Source organism: Grampus griseus (genome assembly GCF_964374135.1).
Source record: "Grampus griseus genome assembly, chromosome: 2".
NCBI classification, from domain to species: Eukaryota; Metazoa; Chordata; class Mammalia; order Artiodactyla; family Delphinidae; genus Grampus; species Grampus griseus.
In genome coordinates this window covers 84,194,012-84,212,205 of record NC_139018.1, presented here as the reverse complement: position 1 = coordinate 84,212,205, position 18,194 = coordinate 84,194,012, and the positions used below count along the sequence as shown (strand labels likewise).

Genomic DNA, 18,194 nt, shown 5'->3' with positions numbered 1-18,194 from the left:
AGCTAGAATGAATCAGCTCAGATCTACAGGCACACTTAATTTTTCCTAATTCTTTTCTACATAAAGAGGGGAATTCACTCAGGAACAGCGGCCAGCCTGATTATTTCAACACTTGGAGAACAGTTCAAGAATGTTATGATTCAAAAAAACTTCCCTCCCAAATAAATAGAATTCTCATCTCAATGCATCAACTTGTTCCAAAATGAAAATATGTCGCTTATAGAGAATCCTTAAGCTTGTGAATGCATTATTGTTGTGAAGTTGTAGCTATTATTTTTTCTTGTAATAAATTTATTTATTTTTGGCTGTGTTGGGTCTTCGTTGCTGTGCGCGGGCTTTCTCTAGTTGTGGTGAGCGGGGGCTACTCTTCATTGCGGTGCGCAGGCTTCTTATTGTCATGGCTTCTCTTGTTGCAGAGCATGGGCTCTAGGCACACAGGCTTCAGTAGTTGTGGCACGTGGGCTTCCACAGTTGTGCCGCACGGGCTTAGTTGCTCCGCAGCATGTGGGATCTTCCTGGGCCTGGGCTCGAACCCGTGTCCTTTGCATTGGCAAGCAGATTCTTAACCACTGCGACACCAGGGAAGCCCCGTAGCTATTATTTTAAGTAAAGGTTTCCAATTCACTTTGGTCTTATCTCACCTTTATAGAATACCATTAATAAAAGTAGCAAAGTTATATATTAGTTTCTTGTTAATAAGTAGAAGAAATACATTTTTATCAGAGTTAGAAGATAATATATACAGGCACATAGGTGCAAAATCAAACAGTAGAGCACATCTAAACAGACTTTTCATTGTATACAAGATCTACCTATTTCATTCAAAACAAAACATTCTCAGACAAATCCTGAGACACCCAACTCTTTTAAACAACATTAAGATAAGAAACTTGTCTTGTTCAGTGATGAACCCCATGACTTAGTACAGTGCCTGGCACATAGTAGGTGCTCGATACATATTTCTTGAATGAACAAGCCAGAAATCAGGCAAATCTGCAGTACTATAATTTAACAGCATCTTAAACTTCTAGTTTTAAAACTACATAATTCCCTTTAATTATTTTTATTTATTGAGGTAACTGGTTTATAACATTATATAAATTTTATGTGTAAATTATATTTTGACATCTATGTACACTACAGTGTGCTCACCACCAAAAGTTTTAAAACTACACGATTCTTAAAAGATTGTTTCATTTCTTTTCTATTTGTTAGATTGGTTCAAATTTAGTTTGACAGTTCTAGATAAGTATGATATAAACATTGTCTTGAGTCGCAAGTCTTGATTTACCTGCGAAAATCTAGATATACCTAATTTGTAAATTAGTCTGCAGCATCTACTTATACCAAACCACTGACAATAGTCTGAGTAAAACTTTGTTCTTTTATAAATGCAAATCAAGGGCAAATGTGATAGAATTATAAACCCAAAGTCAATCTTGATTTTAGGCACTATATATGAATCTCTAAAGGGTATTATCTTCTTTTAAAGATGTTCTTTTGCAATTTATGATATCATAATCTAATAATGATTGCTTATTAAGGACCTACTCTTTGCTAAGAATGGCATGCAACCTTTTTATATACACTATTTCTACTGCTCATTTCTACCTACTAAGTAGGTATTATTATCCTCAATTGATGGATGTGGAAATGAAGGTTAAAAGACTTACCTAAGGTTACACAGCTACTGTTGTAGCCAGGATTGAACTTCCATCTGTCTGACTACAAAGCTGAAACTCTTTCCCATATACTATATCACACTGTCAATTAATGCTATCAACTTTTCCTATGCCGGTGTTATTCTAATCAAAACCTTGCCACACAGATTATTTACCCATCCAACAAACACACACAAAAATGAAAACTTTCATACTCTTCAATCTTCTGGCGAAGAGCTTCACAATCTTCTTTATAAATCTGTATCTTGGGTCGGTAAACATATTGACTTAACATCAGGTCTTCTGGAGTAGGTGATGTGTTTATAGTAAACTGGAAAAAAAAAAATCAGTCCCTCAAAACTGGTATTTTGAGAACCAAACCATGTTCAAGAACTGTTTCAAGTCTCAGAGTGCCTATTTTTAAAAGTTCTACAAAGAAAAATTTGAAAACTCTGTTAAATTCATATACCTAGTAAGCTACTACTTGGAATCTGAAATAAAGTCTCTAATCTCAAAGTCAATTTCTCACAGATGTTTAGAGGAACTGTGGATGTTCCACTCATAGGATTGAAAGTGATTTGAAAATGACTATGCATTATTTGTCAATTATACCTCAATAAAATTGAGGAGAAAGGAAAATGGCTATGCATTGTTTTAAAAACTATCAATACCTGAAAATTCAAACTTACCAAAAACCTCTCCCTTAAAAGAAAGAAAAAAGATGCCAGTTTCCAAGATTATTCTTTTCTATTTTTATTCTCTAACCCTGTTCCTTACTTGTATCCCAGGTTGAACTCAAACTTTTCTGATATACATAAAATAAAGCAGTAAAAATTTAGTTATTTTTAAAATGTCTTAAGTGTCTTTTGGACATTTTTTAAATGTCTTACAGCTCTAATCCAATGACTTTCTGATGTCCTTAATGCAGTATTGGAAAAACCAAGTTGGCTCATTACATATAAAAACCAAACCAAACAAAACGCCACAACTGTACATTATTTATAGGCAGTGTGGCACGGAATAAGTCATTTTACCACTCTAAGCTTTGGTCTCCTCATCTATAAAATGGGCACAATATTGACCAACCTCTTAAGATTAAAGTAAAAGTCTTTTAAAAAGGTACCAAAGCGGGACTTCCCTGGTGGTCCAGTGGTTAAGAATCCACCTTCCAGTGCAGGGGACGTGGGTTCGAGCCCTGGTCCGGGAAGATCCCACATGCCACGGAGCAACTAAGCCCATGTGCCACAACTACTGTGCCTGTGCTCTAGAGCCCTCGAGCCACAACTACTGAAGCCTGTGCGCCTAGAGCCCGTGCTCCGCAACAAGCCACCGCAATGAGAAGCCCGTGCACCGCAACGAAGAGTAGCCCCTGCTTGCTGCAACTAGAGAAAGCCCGCATGCAGCAACGAAGACCCAACACATCCAAAACTAAAAATAAATAAATATTAAAAAAAAAAAAAAAAGGTACCAAAGCTCAGGGCCTGCTGAAGTAATCTAACAAATGTTAGTTTCCTCTCATTCTCCCCTTTCAGTTGACAAATTAAAAGGAAATAACGAATGAGATTTTACTCTCATTTCTCTATCTGTAACAAGCTTTCTAACAGATGTGCTCAGAAAGTGTAAAAATGTGCTAAAAGCAATTATAACTGATGTTGACTCTCTTTCTTAAAAAATATTTTTAAGGCTAAATTTATAAAGAAAAATCAAAGCTCTATACTTCTCAAAGAAATCAGGCCTCCTTGGGAAAATGGCTGACTGCCTTTCATATAGGAGCCAAATACTTGATAAAGGAATATTTCTTTTTATAGAAGTATTTAGACAATAAATGAAAAAAAAAGAAGAAAATTAGGATATCACTACTTTACAACTCCTAATGAATTACTAGATCTAGATAATCTAGTAATAATGGTTGATCATTAAATAATGGTTGATCATCACATCATCACCAGATACTATCTCCTGATGAAAGTACAACTATAAAGTAAACTTGAAAAAAAAACGCTTCATCTGAAAAGGCCTCTGCCAATTTACAGAAAATACAAAGGGCAGAGGAACACGTTAAAATGAAAGTTTGGGTATACACAATGGGCAAAATCCATACTTAACAGAGTATGGAAAAATCTGGCTTCCTCATAAAAAGGGAGGGGTTAGGGGAGAGAGGGGGAGAGAGGAAGAGAGAGAAAGAGAAGCGGGGGGAAGGGAGGGTTATGGAAGGGGACCTTATACTTCAAAAGATAATTGAGAGAGAGATATCAAGTGTTAATAATGTTTGGACCTCACCCGGGTTGCAACTTAACAAATTGGAAAATAATGCAGACAATCAGGGAAATATAAATACTGACTTAATAATTAATCATTTTAAGATATGATTATGGTATTTGGATATTTTAAAAATAAGAGTTCCCATCTTTTTAGGGATACATACTGAAATACAGATAAATTGATGATGCCTGGGATTTGCTCCAAAATAACAGGGGTGGGGAGGTAGGAAAATGTAGAGAATAAAGAGTTGATAATTTTTGAAGTTTGGTGATGGATACATGGGGATTTCATTAAACTATTATCTATTTTTGTATATGTTTGAAAATTCCTATAATAGTAAAGTTTTTTTTTAAAAAAGAGTAGGTTTCCTCTTGAAGCTTCATAACCACAAAGTGAAACATGGGACCACATTCTCAGAGATTCACCAGGAATGCCAAGTGCCAATGGATATTAGGCTCATGCACTATGGGTACATACTGGATGCAACTGCCCATGCTGTATGCAATACATGGGTAATTTGCTATACCTTGAGTCCAGGACTATATGCACAGGTCACCCTCCTCACTTGACTTATTTATTTTGATTAAGTGCCCAATTTATGCACAATCAGCTCTTGGGTATTTCAGGTCTGGCAGGGGTACTTGCAGTAGTTCCTCAACCGCACTGAAAGGGTATAAGTTATAGTGTTTTGGCCTGAGCCACTCCTTGGGCATGCAGGAGGTCTTGGGGCACTACCATAGCACCTTTTTTTTTTCTTTCAGTTTTATTGAGATATAATTGACATATAGCACTGAATAAGTTTAAGGTTTACAGCTAATGATCTGACTTACATATATCATGAAATGATTATCACAAGTTTAATAAACATCCATCATCTCAAACAAACAAACAAAAATCCATCGTCTCATACAGATACAAAATTAGAGAAATAGAAAAAAATTTTCCTTGTGATGAGAACTCAGGATTTGCTCTCTTAACAACTTTCATAGATAACATACAGCAGTGTTAATTATATTTATCATGTTGTACCTTACATCCCTAGCACTTATTCATCTTATAATTGGACGTTTGTACCTTTTGGCTGCCTTGATCCTATTTCCCCACCTCTCACTGCCTGCCTCTAGTAACCACAAATTTGATCTCATTTTTAATAAGTTTGTTTGTTTGTTTGTGAAATATAACTGACCTACAACACTATGTTATTAGTTCTTGTTACACAATATAGTGATTTGATATTTCTACATAGTACCTTTTGCCGGTGCTGCCAGCTGAGCTCCTATAACTGCACACACACATATGGATGCTGTACATCTGTCTATGAGGGCTGCCACACATCTCCCCACCTGCCTCAAAAATGCTCTCCCCAGTTCTACCCTAAAGGAGACTCATAGTCATCTAAGTCCTGGAACAGATGCCCATAGCTGTGAACCTCATTTTCCACAGCCCATACATACTCCATTTCTTTGGCCTTCCTCTACTTTGGGATTTTTAAATTTCTTTCCTGATATAGCTTGAACTCTCTTACCATCTTTTTTAAAAAATTTATTTTATTGAAGTATAGTTGATTTCTCTTACTATCTTGATGGGTTTGTTCCCAGATTTATTTCCCTAACACTGCCCCTCCTGACCTCTGTAAGGCCTGAGAGGAAAGGGGAGCATTCATACCCTCAAAGATTAGCTTCCTACATATCCTCTCCCTCTTCCACCCTGCCAGCATCCTCTCTGTTCCTACCCTTCCCCTCTGCTTTCTCTGGTCCCCTGGTACTCTTTCTGCTTTTCCTCAGACTCTGGCTGCATACCTAGGCACCTTTCTACTCCACATCTTCAGCTGAGGCAAGGAGATTCTACTAGGAAGGGGCACTATGGTGATAAGAATAATGAGGTTGGCAACCCAAAAGATGCATGAGTATCTTCCCAGTTTCCATCTTTGATTTACTTTTCACGTTAGATATACAATCCTCCTATAATTGATTTCTTTCTAAACAGCTTTATTGAGATTTAATTTGCACACCATATAATTCACCCATTTAAGTATACAATTAAATTATTTTAAAAATATATTCACAGGGTTGTACAACATCAAGCCCCAGCTAATTTTACAGCATTTTCATTCCCCTAAAAGAAACCCTGTACCCATTAGCTGTCATTCCCCATTCTCCTCCACCCCATCCCAGCTTCAAGTAACTCATAATCAGTTCACTTTTTGGCTATTATGAATAATGCTCATGTACAAGTTTTTGTTTAGATGTATGTATTCAATTCTCTTAGGTAAATACCTAGAAGTGGAATTGCTGGATCATATAATAGTTCTATGTTTAACTTTTTGAGGAAATACCCAACTGTTTTCCAAAGTGGCTACACCATTTTACATGCCTATCAGCAATGTATGAAAATTCCAATTTCTCCACATTCTTGCCAATACTTATTGTCTTTTTGACTACAGCCACCCTAGTGGGTGTGATAGTAACTCATTTTAATTTGTATTTCTTTAATCACAATTTTGTTTATTGGCCATTTGCATAGCTTCTTGGCTTTTTTTTTTTTTTTTTTGGCCACACCACGGGGCATGTGGGATCTTAGTTCCCCAGCCAGGGATCAGATATGCCCCCTGCACTGGAAGTGTGAAGTCCTGACCACTGGACTGCCAGGGAAGTCCCAGACGATTTTTTAATTTGGTTGTCTTTTTGAGTTTCAAGAGTTCTTTATATACTCTGGACACAAGCCTCTTATAAGATGTATGATTTGCAAATGTTTTCTCCTATTCTGTGGGTTGTCTTTTCCCTTTTTTTTTTTTTTTTTTTTTTGTGGTACGCCGGCCTCTCACTTTTGTGGCCTCTCCCGTTGCGGAGCACAGGCTCTGGACGCGCCGGCTCAGTGGCCATGGCTCACGGGCCCAGCCACTCTGCGGCATGTGGGATCTTCCTGGACCGGGGCATGAACCCATGTCCCCTGCATCAGCAGGCGGACTCTCAACCACTGCGCCACCAGGGAAGCCCTCCCTTTCTTGATGGTATTATTTGTAGCACACAAGTTTTAAATTTTGATGAGCTCCAAATTTTAATTTTGTCACTTGTACTTTTGGTGTTGTATAGAACTGATTTTTATGTATAGGGTGAAGTTTGAATCAAGGTTCATTTTTTTCCCTATGGATATCCAACTGATGCAACACCATTTATAGAAAAGGCCACTGTTCTGCAAGGGCATCTTTGTCATAAACCAAATATTCATGTATGTGTGGATCTATTCTTTAAAAGTTAGAACTCATCTGGTCCTAGTGACAATTTTAATGGTAAATTGTAAAAAAAAAAATTTCAATGGTAGTTAATTAGAGTTTTCCAGTTCCTGGGTTAATTTTGGTAATTTATGTTTTTCTGAAAAACCATCTAGGTCTTAAAATTTGTCGTCACAGTTGGTGGATTAAAAAAAAATTCTTTTAATCTCTCCTTTAATCTGTGGACATGTCTTCTTTCTCAACCATATATATTTTAGCTTTCTCCTTTTTCTTAATTAGGCTCTTTAAGAGTTTTCTTATTTTATTGTCTTTTCAAAGTACCAGTTTTTAGATCTGTTATATTTTCTACTTATTTTTTTTCTATTTCAATAACTTTACTATTTACCTGCATTAAATCTGTCTTCCTGCCTTTTTATGGATGTTATTTTATTGTTCATTTTCCAATTTCTTAAAGTGAGTGTTAAAAAATCCTTTATTTTTAGAGTCTTTTCTATAACAATGATATCTCAGGCTTTTAATTCCCTGGTAAGTATAATTTCTGCTGTATATCCCGTATATTTGGCATTAAATGTTCTCCTTACTTTGCTTTCTAAATAGTTTTGATTTCTTCTTTGATATGAGTTAACTAGAAATGTGTTTCTTAATTTCCAAGAAGCTAAGATATTTGTCCTTTTATTAGTTCTAATTTTATTGGATTAAGATCAGATGATGTCCACGAAATCTCCATTTTTTTTTTCCATTTTCTTTGTGGCCAAGGGCATAATTAACTTTTGTAAACGTTCGACAGACTTAAGTGAAAAAAATATTGTGTAATTTTGTATGTAAGTGATATGTTTGTCTATTAATCTTTTAAACTCAGTTTGTTGACTGTATTATTTAAGTATTCTATGAGAGCCCTGCGTACCGCAAAACAAACAAACAAAAAAACTTCTGCCGGGGACTTCCCTGGTGGTGCAGTGGTTAAGAATCCGCCTGCCAATGCAGGGGACACGGGTTCGATCCCTGGTCCGGGAAGATCCCACATACCGGAGAGCAACTAAGCCTGTGCGCCACAACTACTGAAGCCTGCGCACCTAGAGCCTGTGCTCTGCAACAAGAGAAGCCACCACAATGAGAAGCCCGCACACTGCAACGAAGAGTAACCCCCACTTGCCGCAACTAGAGAAGGCCTGTGCGTGGCAGTGAAGACCCAATGCAGACAAAAAACCAAAAAAAAAAAAAAACCCCCAAAAAACAAACTTCTGCTGTACTTTGGTTTTTTAAAAACCGTATGTTCAGGAAAAAGTATAAAAAACAAAATAGATGGCAAGAAATGAAAAAAATTTTTTCACATTTTCAAAATTCATGATTATTTTTTAAAAAATCAATTTTTATGCTAACCCCAAATGTACCTTCTACAGGAAAACCTTCTATAGGAAAATTTGCTTCCTTAGATTCTTTTTTTGTTTTTTAATAAATGCTTGCTTTGATGCGGTTTAGTAAACAAGTACAATATATTTTAACTGAGATAACTATTTTACCAAGAAACTGAACTTACTTTGGTTGGGAGATTGCTCTGTCGAGGTTTTTGTATCAGAATGTGGACCTGAAGAAGTATAAAGAACTCCTTTATTGTTATTCTCCCATCTCTGAGTTTCTGAGGAAAAAAAAAAAGTTTGCATGACCATTCAAGGTGAGTCATTTTGACTATAACCACCACCTTTGTTTCTAAATGGCTTAAAGTACTTTGCATATATTTGTGGAAACACTATCCAGATATTTGTAAGCTATACATAAGTAGATTTTATCTAATATTATTTCTGAAGTTTATTCAGTAACAGTAAAATTGGGAGAAAACCCAACAAAACAAAACGTAGGTCTTCCAATTGTGATTCTATTCCACATAATTAATTGCCATGTTGGATCCTTAACCAAAAAAAAGAAAAAAAAGAAAACTAGTCTCCTGTATATTTGAAACATTTCATAATTAAAAAAAATTAAACAAGAGAAAACAAAATAAAGAAATTAGTTGCATTAGAAATGAGAACTACTTTAACATACCTCCTTCAAGCTCTCTTCACAAACGGTATCTCTGAGGAACTGTGATTCTATTTGACTACTGGGGTGTGCTACAAGTAAAGCAAATTCAAGTGATGAGTAAGTCAAAATTAAATTGTAAACTTAATTTTAGTTATTGTTCAGGTTTATGTGTGGTTCAAGCTCTTGAAGCTATCTGCTAGGATTTTTCTGGGAAGACAGTCGTTTGTAGGGCAAAGTGTATTACAGTTTTAAGGCTCCATATATGTTTCTCTACTAATTATAAGCCTCTTAAGAAAATCACTTTCATAATATACACTTCTCAATTTATTAAAATAACTAAGAATTAAAAATAAACTAAGTATGACTTTACTTATCAACTACCAAAAAGCTTATACAACTTTCAAATATCTCCTGAACTGAAATATATTTATTATTAGTCAAGTAAGCAGATGATTTCTATTATTTAGCCTTCATGAAGGTCTTACTGCTGAAGTCCAGAGAGGTCCCATCAGCCTTGACTGAATCCAGAGAACTGCTGCAACTAGATGGGGTCCTGCTCAGGCTTTTTATCAACACACTGTTAGCATTTTTATCTATAGCTCCTTCAGCACGGTGATCAAAAATCTGAAATGATCAGTAAAGAAACATCATAAGAATAATGTTATGACAGTGTATACTTATAATGACTAAGTGTTCAATGTTAAGAGAAATACTTCTATAAAATTTATCTATAATCATATAAAATACCTTAATAAAGAATTAGAATAAGGCTTTTAGAGTTCAAAGTAATTTTATTTAAAAATATATAGAAATAACTTTGTGCATTATACTATATAAGCAAATGTTTCCCAGAGGTATCTAGGTTACAGCCATATCATATGAGCTACCAAACGTTGACCTATCCAATTTTTCAACTACTAGTCACCATGGTCAGGGCTACCACACTGCAGAAAACCAGAAGAGAATACCGGCTGTACACAATGGCTCTGTCTGGAGTACAGAGAAGGCATTTATTTCCAGGTTTTAGTACTTCCTTCCCCAGGTGACCAAGACTCCTTTGATTGAAGTCAAATAAGTCATATGGTCCTGCTTTTACCATTTTAACCATTTGACTTTACAGCCTTAAATGCCATTTTCATCTACCTACTTGCTTATATTTTTTTTAAAATAAATTTATTTATTTATTGATTTTTGGCTGAGTTGGGTCTTCATTGCTGCGTGCGGGCTTTCTCTAGTTGCGGTGAGCAGGGGCTACTCTTTGTTGCGGTGTGCAGGCTTCTCACTGCAGTGGCTTCTCTTGTTGCAGAGCACGGGCTCTAGGCATGCGGGCTTCAGTAGTTGCAACATGCAGGCTCACTAGTTGTGGCACACGGGTTTAGCTGCTCCGTGGCATGTGGGATCTTCCTGGACCAGGGATTGAACCCGCGTCCCCTGCATTGGCAGGCAGATTCTCAACCACTGCGCCACCAGGGAAGCCCTACTTATGTTTTTAAGGGCAATATATTCCTTGTCTAAGTGCTAGGATGTGACCTCTATGAGAACAGATTTTTGTCCGTAAATCCCACTGAAGCATTCCCAGGACTTAAACAGGACCTAGGACATAGCAGATACCCAATAAATATTTATTAAATAAAATAATACTAATTTTTATAGAATCTATTCAGTTATACATTTTATATTACTATTACAACTTTCTCAAAGCTTCACAGATGAACAATTTCCTCAGGACCTCACCTTAAAGAACCAATGAAATCATCTTCTAAGCTTACTTACGTATTTCTTAACAGAGTTTAAACTTTGTTTCTATGAACCTATGATTCTTTTTTTTCACAAATTTATTTGTTTTTTTATTTTTGGCTGTGTTGGGTCTTCTTTGCTGTGCACGGGCTTTCTCTAGTTGCAGCGAGCTGGGGCTACTCTTCGTTGTGGTGCGCGGGCTTCTCATTGTCGTGGCTTCTCTTGTTGCGGAGCATGGGCTCTAGGCACGCGGGCTTCAGTAGTTGTGGCACACAGGCTCTAGAGTGCAGGCTCAGTAGTTGTGGCACACGGGCTTAGCTGCTCCGTGGCATGTGGGATCTTCCTGGGCCAGGGATTGAACCCATGTCTCCTGCATTGGCAGGTGGATTCTTAAACACTGCACCACCAAGGAAGCCCCCTATGAACCTATTATACTTTCTAATCTTTATTTCTCCACCTGTAAAACTCAGTTTCAGTGACAAGTTATCCAAATCAGTGTTCCCTCAACTTTTAAAATCTATGCCTTTTTTTAAAAAGGTTTTTAAAATAACACTTATTTCTTAAAAGTTAACACATGCAAAATAGGAAACCAAAAAACACAAGAAGAAAAAACAAAGTCATCCACAATCACAAGCAGTTTACTGTTTGATGTGTCGTCCTAGGTCTCGTTTGTGTACCTACAAAACTTAGCATCCATTTTTATGTAATTAAGATCATACAGTTATGTATCATGCTTTTTCACACATCATGAATATTTAACATTTCAAAGTCCCAAAGCTATGAGTATTTTGATAACCAAGAATACACTAAACCAACTCAATCTGGAAAGAAAAAATGTAATCCTGCCTTTCTTGGCAACAAAAATTTCATAAAAGACAAAAATGGCAACAGGCCTCTAGATAAAGATATTGGCAGAGTTATGATTAAAATACTACATTCCCTTAATGTTCAATTAAAAATGAGACATAATGCAACAGAGTACGTAAAGTATAATGCTTCTAAGAGGATTCATTACCTGATCTAAACTATTAAAGTGTTAGCAAGGAGGTATGTTTCCACTGAATTACTTAATGTATTCCTACAGTATAGCCAAGAGGTACACACATACATCAATGGTTATCATCAAAATTTAAATATGAACACATCCACATTTAGCCCTACCTTTATACTTCCTTCTGCCCCTCTGCTGCCAACCTAATGAACAAGTCCTGATGTACATTTCTCAGCTGAGGGTTTAACAATTCCATGTCCAAAATGTTGCTTTTTTATCAATTATAACAAAGATATTTACAAATGGGTTAATTCACTAGCTCTACTTTTTATCATACATTGTCACCTCAGGACTTCCAAAATGCCTAGATGTTGCAAAATAAAGAAACTTCTCTGACTTTTAAATAAACACAAAATCTCACTTACTTCACTTTGAGATACTGGGCTTGATCTAGGCATTCTCCCATCCTCGAAAGAAATGGACTTTCAGCTTCTATATATCCTCACTAGCCAAGAAAATTCAGTCCAGCTTTTCTTTAAGCAGTTTGCATAATAAAAAAGCTTTTTACCCTCCAAATATTTTCACACTGAAGATGACTTGTCAAACCACATATACCCTGGCTAGAGATTCTAATATGCAAAGCCAAAATGACAAATCACTAGAAGTGACAGAATATTTAGAATTACACAATTTTGATATTAATTTTTGTACTACTTTCCATTTCATTTTTTGTGACCATTTGTCACTTCAAATTGTGTTTAAGTCTAACTGCTAGTCAATTAATTTCTTAAGATTCTACATAGGAATATTTCTCCAGGTATATATATATATATATATATATATGTATATATAAAATTGGAAATAATCAATTCCTAGTTACCCGAGACTAAAATTAAAATTCAAGAATACTCATAAAAAATCAAGAACATTTCTTAATTCAAGACAGAGCTCACCTCCTGATCTTGTGCGGTATCACTAAACCTAATTTCACTTTTTCTGATTTTTTTCTCATCCTGAATATCATCTTCTTCTTCTTGTACCCAGGTTCTTTTTTGGCTATTGCAGGTTTCTTCCAGTTTATTTTCAGATGGTGAAATCTCTTTTTGGTATGTCTCAGTCAAAGCCTTTTCCTCAGTATCTATGCTAATAGAGTCTGAGGAATTAATCTCACCCGGATATATAGGAAGATTTTCCTCATTTATATATTGAGATGGACTTAAGTTCAGTTTAGCTGCAACAAATCCAGTGTCTGAATGTTTACTGGAGACTGGCTGAGTTTCTAAGTTATTTAAATCAGTTGTGTCTCCTGGAATCGGCTTCAGGTCATCAATACCAGTGACACTACAATTTCTCCTGTTTGGCAATCTGGGCAAAAATATTCCCAAAGAACATCTCCTCACTTTATCTTTTATAGTCGTCATTAATGGTACAGAGATGGTTTCAGCTCCATTATGAGAAATTTTATTTTCTTCATCCCTATCATCTTTAACACTGCTGGACACTATGTTAACATTATGTATTTCTGTAGCTTGCACTATACTCATATTACTGTGTGCCTTATTTACTAATTCAAGTAATTGTTCTGGAGAAGGTGGTATATGAACTGGTTGGAAATCTAAAAATTCTTCAGTTTTTTCATTCAAATTATTCAGATGTGGTTTGATACTACTAAAAGTTGCAGCATTAGATTCAATTACAGGATCTGATGCTTCTCTAGGATTGATATGAGTTTGAATAACTTGCTTGGTCAAGTCTGAGTTATTGTGGAAATCTATAGCTGTATTACATTTAGCTGTTTGAATATTTTTCTTTAGTTCTTTTTTACAGGCCATAGTAAACTGTTTCTCATTATTGAGCATTGTGGAATCGTTTTCACATATGGGTTCAGAGGCATTTCCTCTAACAATATTTAAATTCTTATTTCCCACTTTAGACAATATTGTTTCATCTTTACTGACAATACTCTGTCCTTGTTGAGGTAATGGATGTTGCTGGGCTGACAGATGATGCTGAGGAGCAACACAAACATCATCAACAAAGGTCTTCTTTAAACTATGCTCTGCATTATCAACAAAGGCCTCCGTCTGATCCTTTGGAAGCTTACAAGATACTCGCTTTGAGTTAAGTTTAGTCATCTCCCCCAAATCTTCACCATATACTAAAGTTTCATTAGCTAATAGATTTGGGGGCTCCTTAATCAGATCTTGATCTTTGAGTACTGTTAGGACACAGTCTAACTGTCCTTGGGTACTGGTTTGAACAACTTTTTCCTTCTCTAACAAAGAACAAGGAGCAGAAAGAGGCAGTCCCTCAGATTTCAAATAATATTCACTAGCTAAATTGTTTGCATAAGGAAGCTCATTTTGCACTGGGCAATGACTGGCTTTTACATCATCTTTATCACATAAGGGCATGCCATTCTCCTCCAAATTATCAAAAAAGGAAACATTAGGTAAACAGGAATAATTATCACTGGATCCACAAACAGCAGCTACAGAACTGCCTGTAAAACCCACATTTCTTCTATCTGTACTATTTAAGTGACAGCTTTCAATTTTGGCTTTTTCCAATACATAGGCCTGGACTACAACTTTCATGGCCTCTTCATCCACAGCAGTGCTATGGAATTTGACTTCTGTCTCACCTTGACCCCCAGACAATGTATTAGTAGGAACAAAGGGTATCACATGATGCTTTTGCTCAGTGTGAAGAACAGTTTTGTTTTCTACAGCCAGTGCTTGTTCTTTAGTGCTTTCTTGAACAGAGCTACCATCCTTACGAAAAGAAACACCCAAGGTTTTTCCTTTTGCTATTCCAAATTTAGGGTACTCTTGAAGTATTTTCTCCATGGCTTGACAATCAATGAAAACAGTGTGGGACTTAGTAACTTCCAGATCACTGTGATTATCTACAAACATAACAGTTTTGTCTATAGGCCCAGTGGTTCTTTTATCTGGTGAGAGAGGTTTATATTCTAAGGCAGTTGTATGACTTCTGGTAATCTCCATATCATCCTGCCCACATGTATATAAAACAGTATTAGAAGTTCCTTCCAAAGGCACCCAATGAGAGTCCTCTCTATCTTCCAGGACACCTTTGTTATTTATTTCCACTGTACAACTCTGGATGACATCCACACCATTTCTGTCATTCTTTGAAAATGCAATGGTCTTGTCATTTTTGAGTCTAAGGCTCTTCCTTCTCTGACTTTTGCCTGATAGAGATTCATTCAGAAATCCAGGCTTTTGTACATTTTTGTCATTTTTCCAAATGGTTGATTTAGACACTTCCATGTTATCAGCAGCTAAAAATGCTTCAGCTTTCTCTAAAGGATCACTATTAGACCATTCCCCCGGTAATGTTAGCTGGCTGACTTTTGCTACTGAGCGATCACTTTCACCGTTGTCCGGAAAGAAAACACCCTCCTTAGCAGGATTAGGTGTCACTTTTGATTTTTCTAGGCTTTTTCTTTTGGATAGTTCAAAGTTAGAGCTGTCTGGAAGCATAGTTTTCTCCTTTGCTTGGTAGTCAATGAAAACAGTATGGGACTTTGTCATCTCTAGTTCATCATGATTATCTATAAACATTACAGTTTTGTCCACAGGCCTAGTAGTTATTTTATCTGGTGAGATAGTTTTACATTCTATAGCAGTTGTGTGACTTCTGGTGACCTCCATGTCATCCTGCCCACATGTATACAAAACAGTTTTAGAAGTTCCTGCCAAAGGCACCAAACGGGAATCATGTTCATCTAGTAAAGGTCTATGATTTATTTCCACTGTGTAACTCTTGGTGATATCCATATCATTCTCATCTCCCTCTGAAAATACAACAGTCTTATCAATTTTTAGTCTGCCAAGACTTTTCCTTTCACAAATTTTGACATCTTGCTTTTCATTCAGAATTCCAGTTTTGTCCTTCAACACACCCATGATATCATTAGAAATAAATACTCCAGTTTTTTCTATCGGACTTTCATTACATTTTTCAACTTTTACAGCTTTCTGTCTGTTTACCGTTGTTAGCTGGTTGTTAGTGTTTTCTAAATTAGTCTTACCTAGTTCTAGTACTTCAGAAGGACCAAATCCAATGACAACAGTGTGATTCTTGGTTAGGTCCATATTTTGCTCCTTCTCTGAACAAATAATTATCTTGTCATGAAAACAGTCAGGCGTGGGACTGCCTAAACTTTTCCTCAGTGGCTCAGGCAGTTTAGAATTCTGGTCTGGTACAGTTTTCACTGTTTGACTATTAACAGCAGTATTATGATTTCTCATGGCAGACTGTCCTTCTGATGAAAACAATGGCTTTGTAGTAGGAAACAAAGATTGCTCACAAGAAACTGTATTTCTATTATTTCTCAGTGTTACTTGTTTATCAAGATCTCCACCAGAGTATACTATATTATGGCTTGTTGCTATGTTCTGGTTAATATCAGGTGACTGAGGAGAATCTTTATCAAGATAGGGTGAAATATTCAAAACTTGATCTTTTCCTTTGTCCCATGTGTCAGTTGGGATGTTTTTAGATATTATGTTTGGTTGTCGGGATGGTTCAATACGACCTTTGGTCATTTCTTCCCATTCATCTGAAGGGCTTATGCTGTGAGAGTGAGATTTACTGGTATTCTCAGATGCCAGACTGTAAGATGCAAGAGGAAACTGACTTCCTACATTAGCTATGTGACTTTTAGTCAAATCCATATTTTCATCTGTGAAGATTTCAGTCCTTTTGTCAGTCAATGAAGTAAATAAAGGATTTTCCAGGCTCTGCTGTAATCTTTCCTTAGATACGTGAGGAACTGAGCTATAATTTATATTCATTTCCCCATCCTCTGACACGATTATGTGATTTTGGATCATCATTTCTTTTTCAGATACTGGTGCAGCTGCTATCTGTACATTTGTCTGAACTTGTTTAAAAATTTGATTATGTATTGCAACTGTGTGACTCTTGGTAATGTCCATGCTTTCTTCTCCCGAATAAATCGTATTCTCTCTGAGAAGAGAGATGGCATCTGGATTGGGATACATTTTAGAATAACTCCTGTCATGCTTTAGCAAATTCTTCTCCTCTCTCATACTTGAGAAACACTTGGTCAGTTCCATGGCATCATTACAACTAGAATAGAAAAATGTCTTATAATCTTGAATAGCTGGACTGGAACGTTTAGATTCTGGGATCATGGCCAATGTTCTGACGTCCTGGTTGGAAGTCTGTGTGACTGTCTGAATTTCTGTCCCTGTAATATGACTGCTGGTAATATGTATGTCACCTTCAGGGTTTAAGGAAGGGTCTTGAAAAGCATCGTTTGGTTTATCCTTAAAGACTGTCTTCTGTCCTAGTGCTTTAGCTCCACGACCTGTTGAAACATCCATCATGACATTCTGAGTTTGATTTTCTATTTCAGACAGATTATCTGCTGAAGGTAACTTCTGTATAGTGTGGTTAATTGTCAGGTCCATAAAGTCATTGCCATAAATTGTAATATCACCACCTTTAAATTCCCTTAAGCTGGGCTCACTGGATGTGGGAACCAAAGTCTGAATATTGGCTGTATGACATTGGGTAAAATTCATCCCATCGTCTTGTTCTCTAAAGTGTCTAGTCATATTACTGCTATTTGCATCTACACTAAGAGATACATGCATTTGATGCATAGAAGAGGCCCTATTTGATTCTTTGTAATGAATAGGCATCTCAGAATTTTCTTTATCAGGTCCTGTAAAAGGAGAAGCATTCGATTTTCCTGTTTTCAATCTTTTTATGAAGTCATTGAAATTTATTTTCTTTTCTGAGAAAGTGCTTTGATCCCCAGAAAAATTTAATTCTTTCTTCATTCTTGAATCCTCAGTGTGGAGCTTTAAGTTAGCCAGAAATGATGTGGTATCTATCTTGGTGGATTTTTCACTTTTGGTACAATCTAAAAGGCCTTTGCTAATCATCACAGTATGACTTGCTGTCAGGTCCATCTGGTTTTCATCTGAAAAGATGACTGTCTGGTCATTTGCATGTTTCCTTTCATGGTTGTATTCTGTAACTGAAACCTACAAAGAAAGGAAAATATAAGAGATCAAATCAAATGCAAACTTCTAAAAAGGTATTTTATAACATGTACTATATAGAAAGAGTATTATATAAACAATCCTAGATGATGGTTTCATGTTACATTGGTTTGTTTGAATCAATGGTGTGGTGTGCAGCACAGAATTTCTTATTTAAATTTTTTTCTGAAGTCTGTGAATACTTTTAGTGTTTCTGAACAAATTAAAAGTTAATTATTCACCCACTA

General features: G+C 36.2%; 1 protein-coding gene across 1 annotated transcript in view; it reads right to left on the bottom strand.

Annotated features, from left to right (window-relative positions):
* KNL1 (kinetochore scaffold 1) overlaps window positions 1–18,194 on the bottom strand; it is a gene marked incomplete at both ends in the record, with an annotated part of 56,405 nt that overhangs the window by 13,450 nt on the left and 24,761 nt on the right. Inside the window, 5 exons of the mRNA XM_082648294.1 lie at window positions 1,877–1,992; window positions 8,693–8,791; window positions 9,196–9,263; window positions 9,660–9,798; window positions 12,856–17,949. Coding sequence (XP_082504420.1) covers window positions 1,877–1,992; window positions 8,693–8,791; window positions 9,196–9,263; window positions 9,660–9,798; window positions 12,856–17,949 — 5,516 coding nt within the window. The remainder of the gene's footprint in view (window positions 1–1,876; window positions 1,993–8,692; window positions 8,792–9,195; window positions 9,264–9,659; window positions 9,799–12,855; window positions 17,950–18,194) is intronic.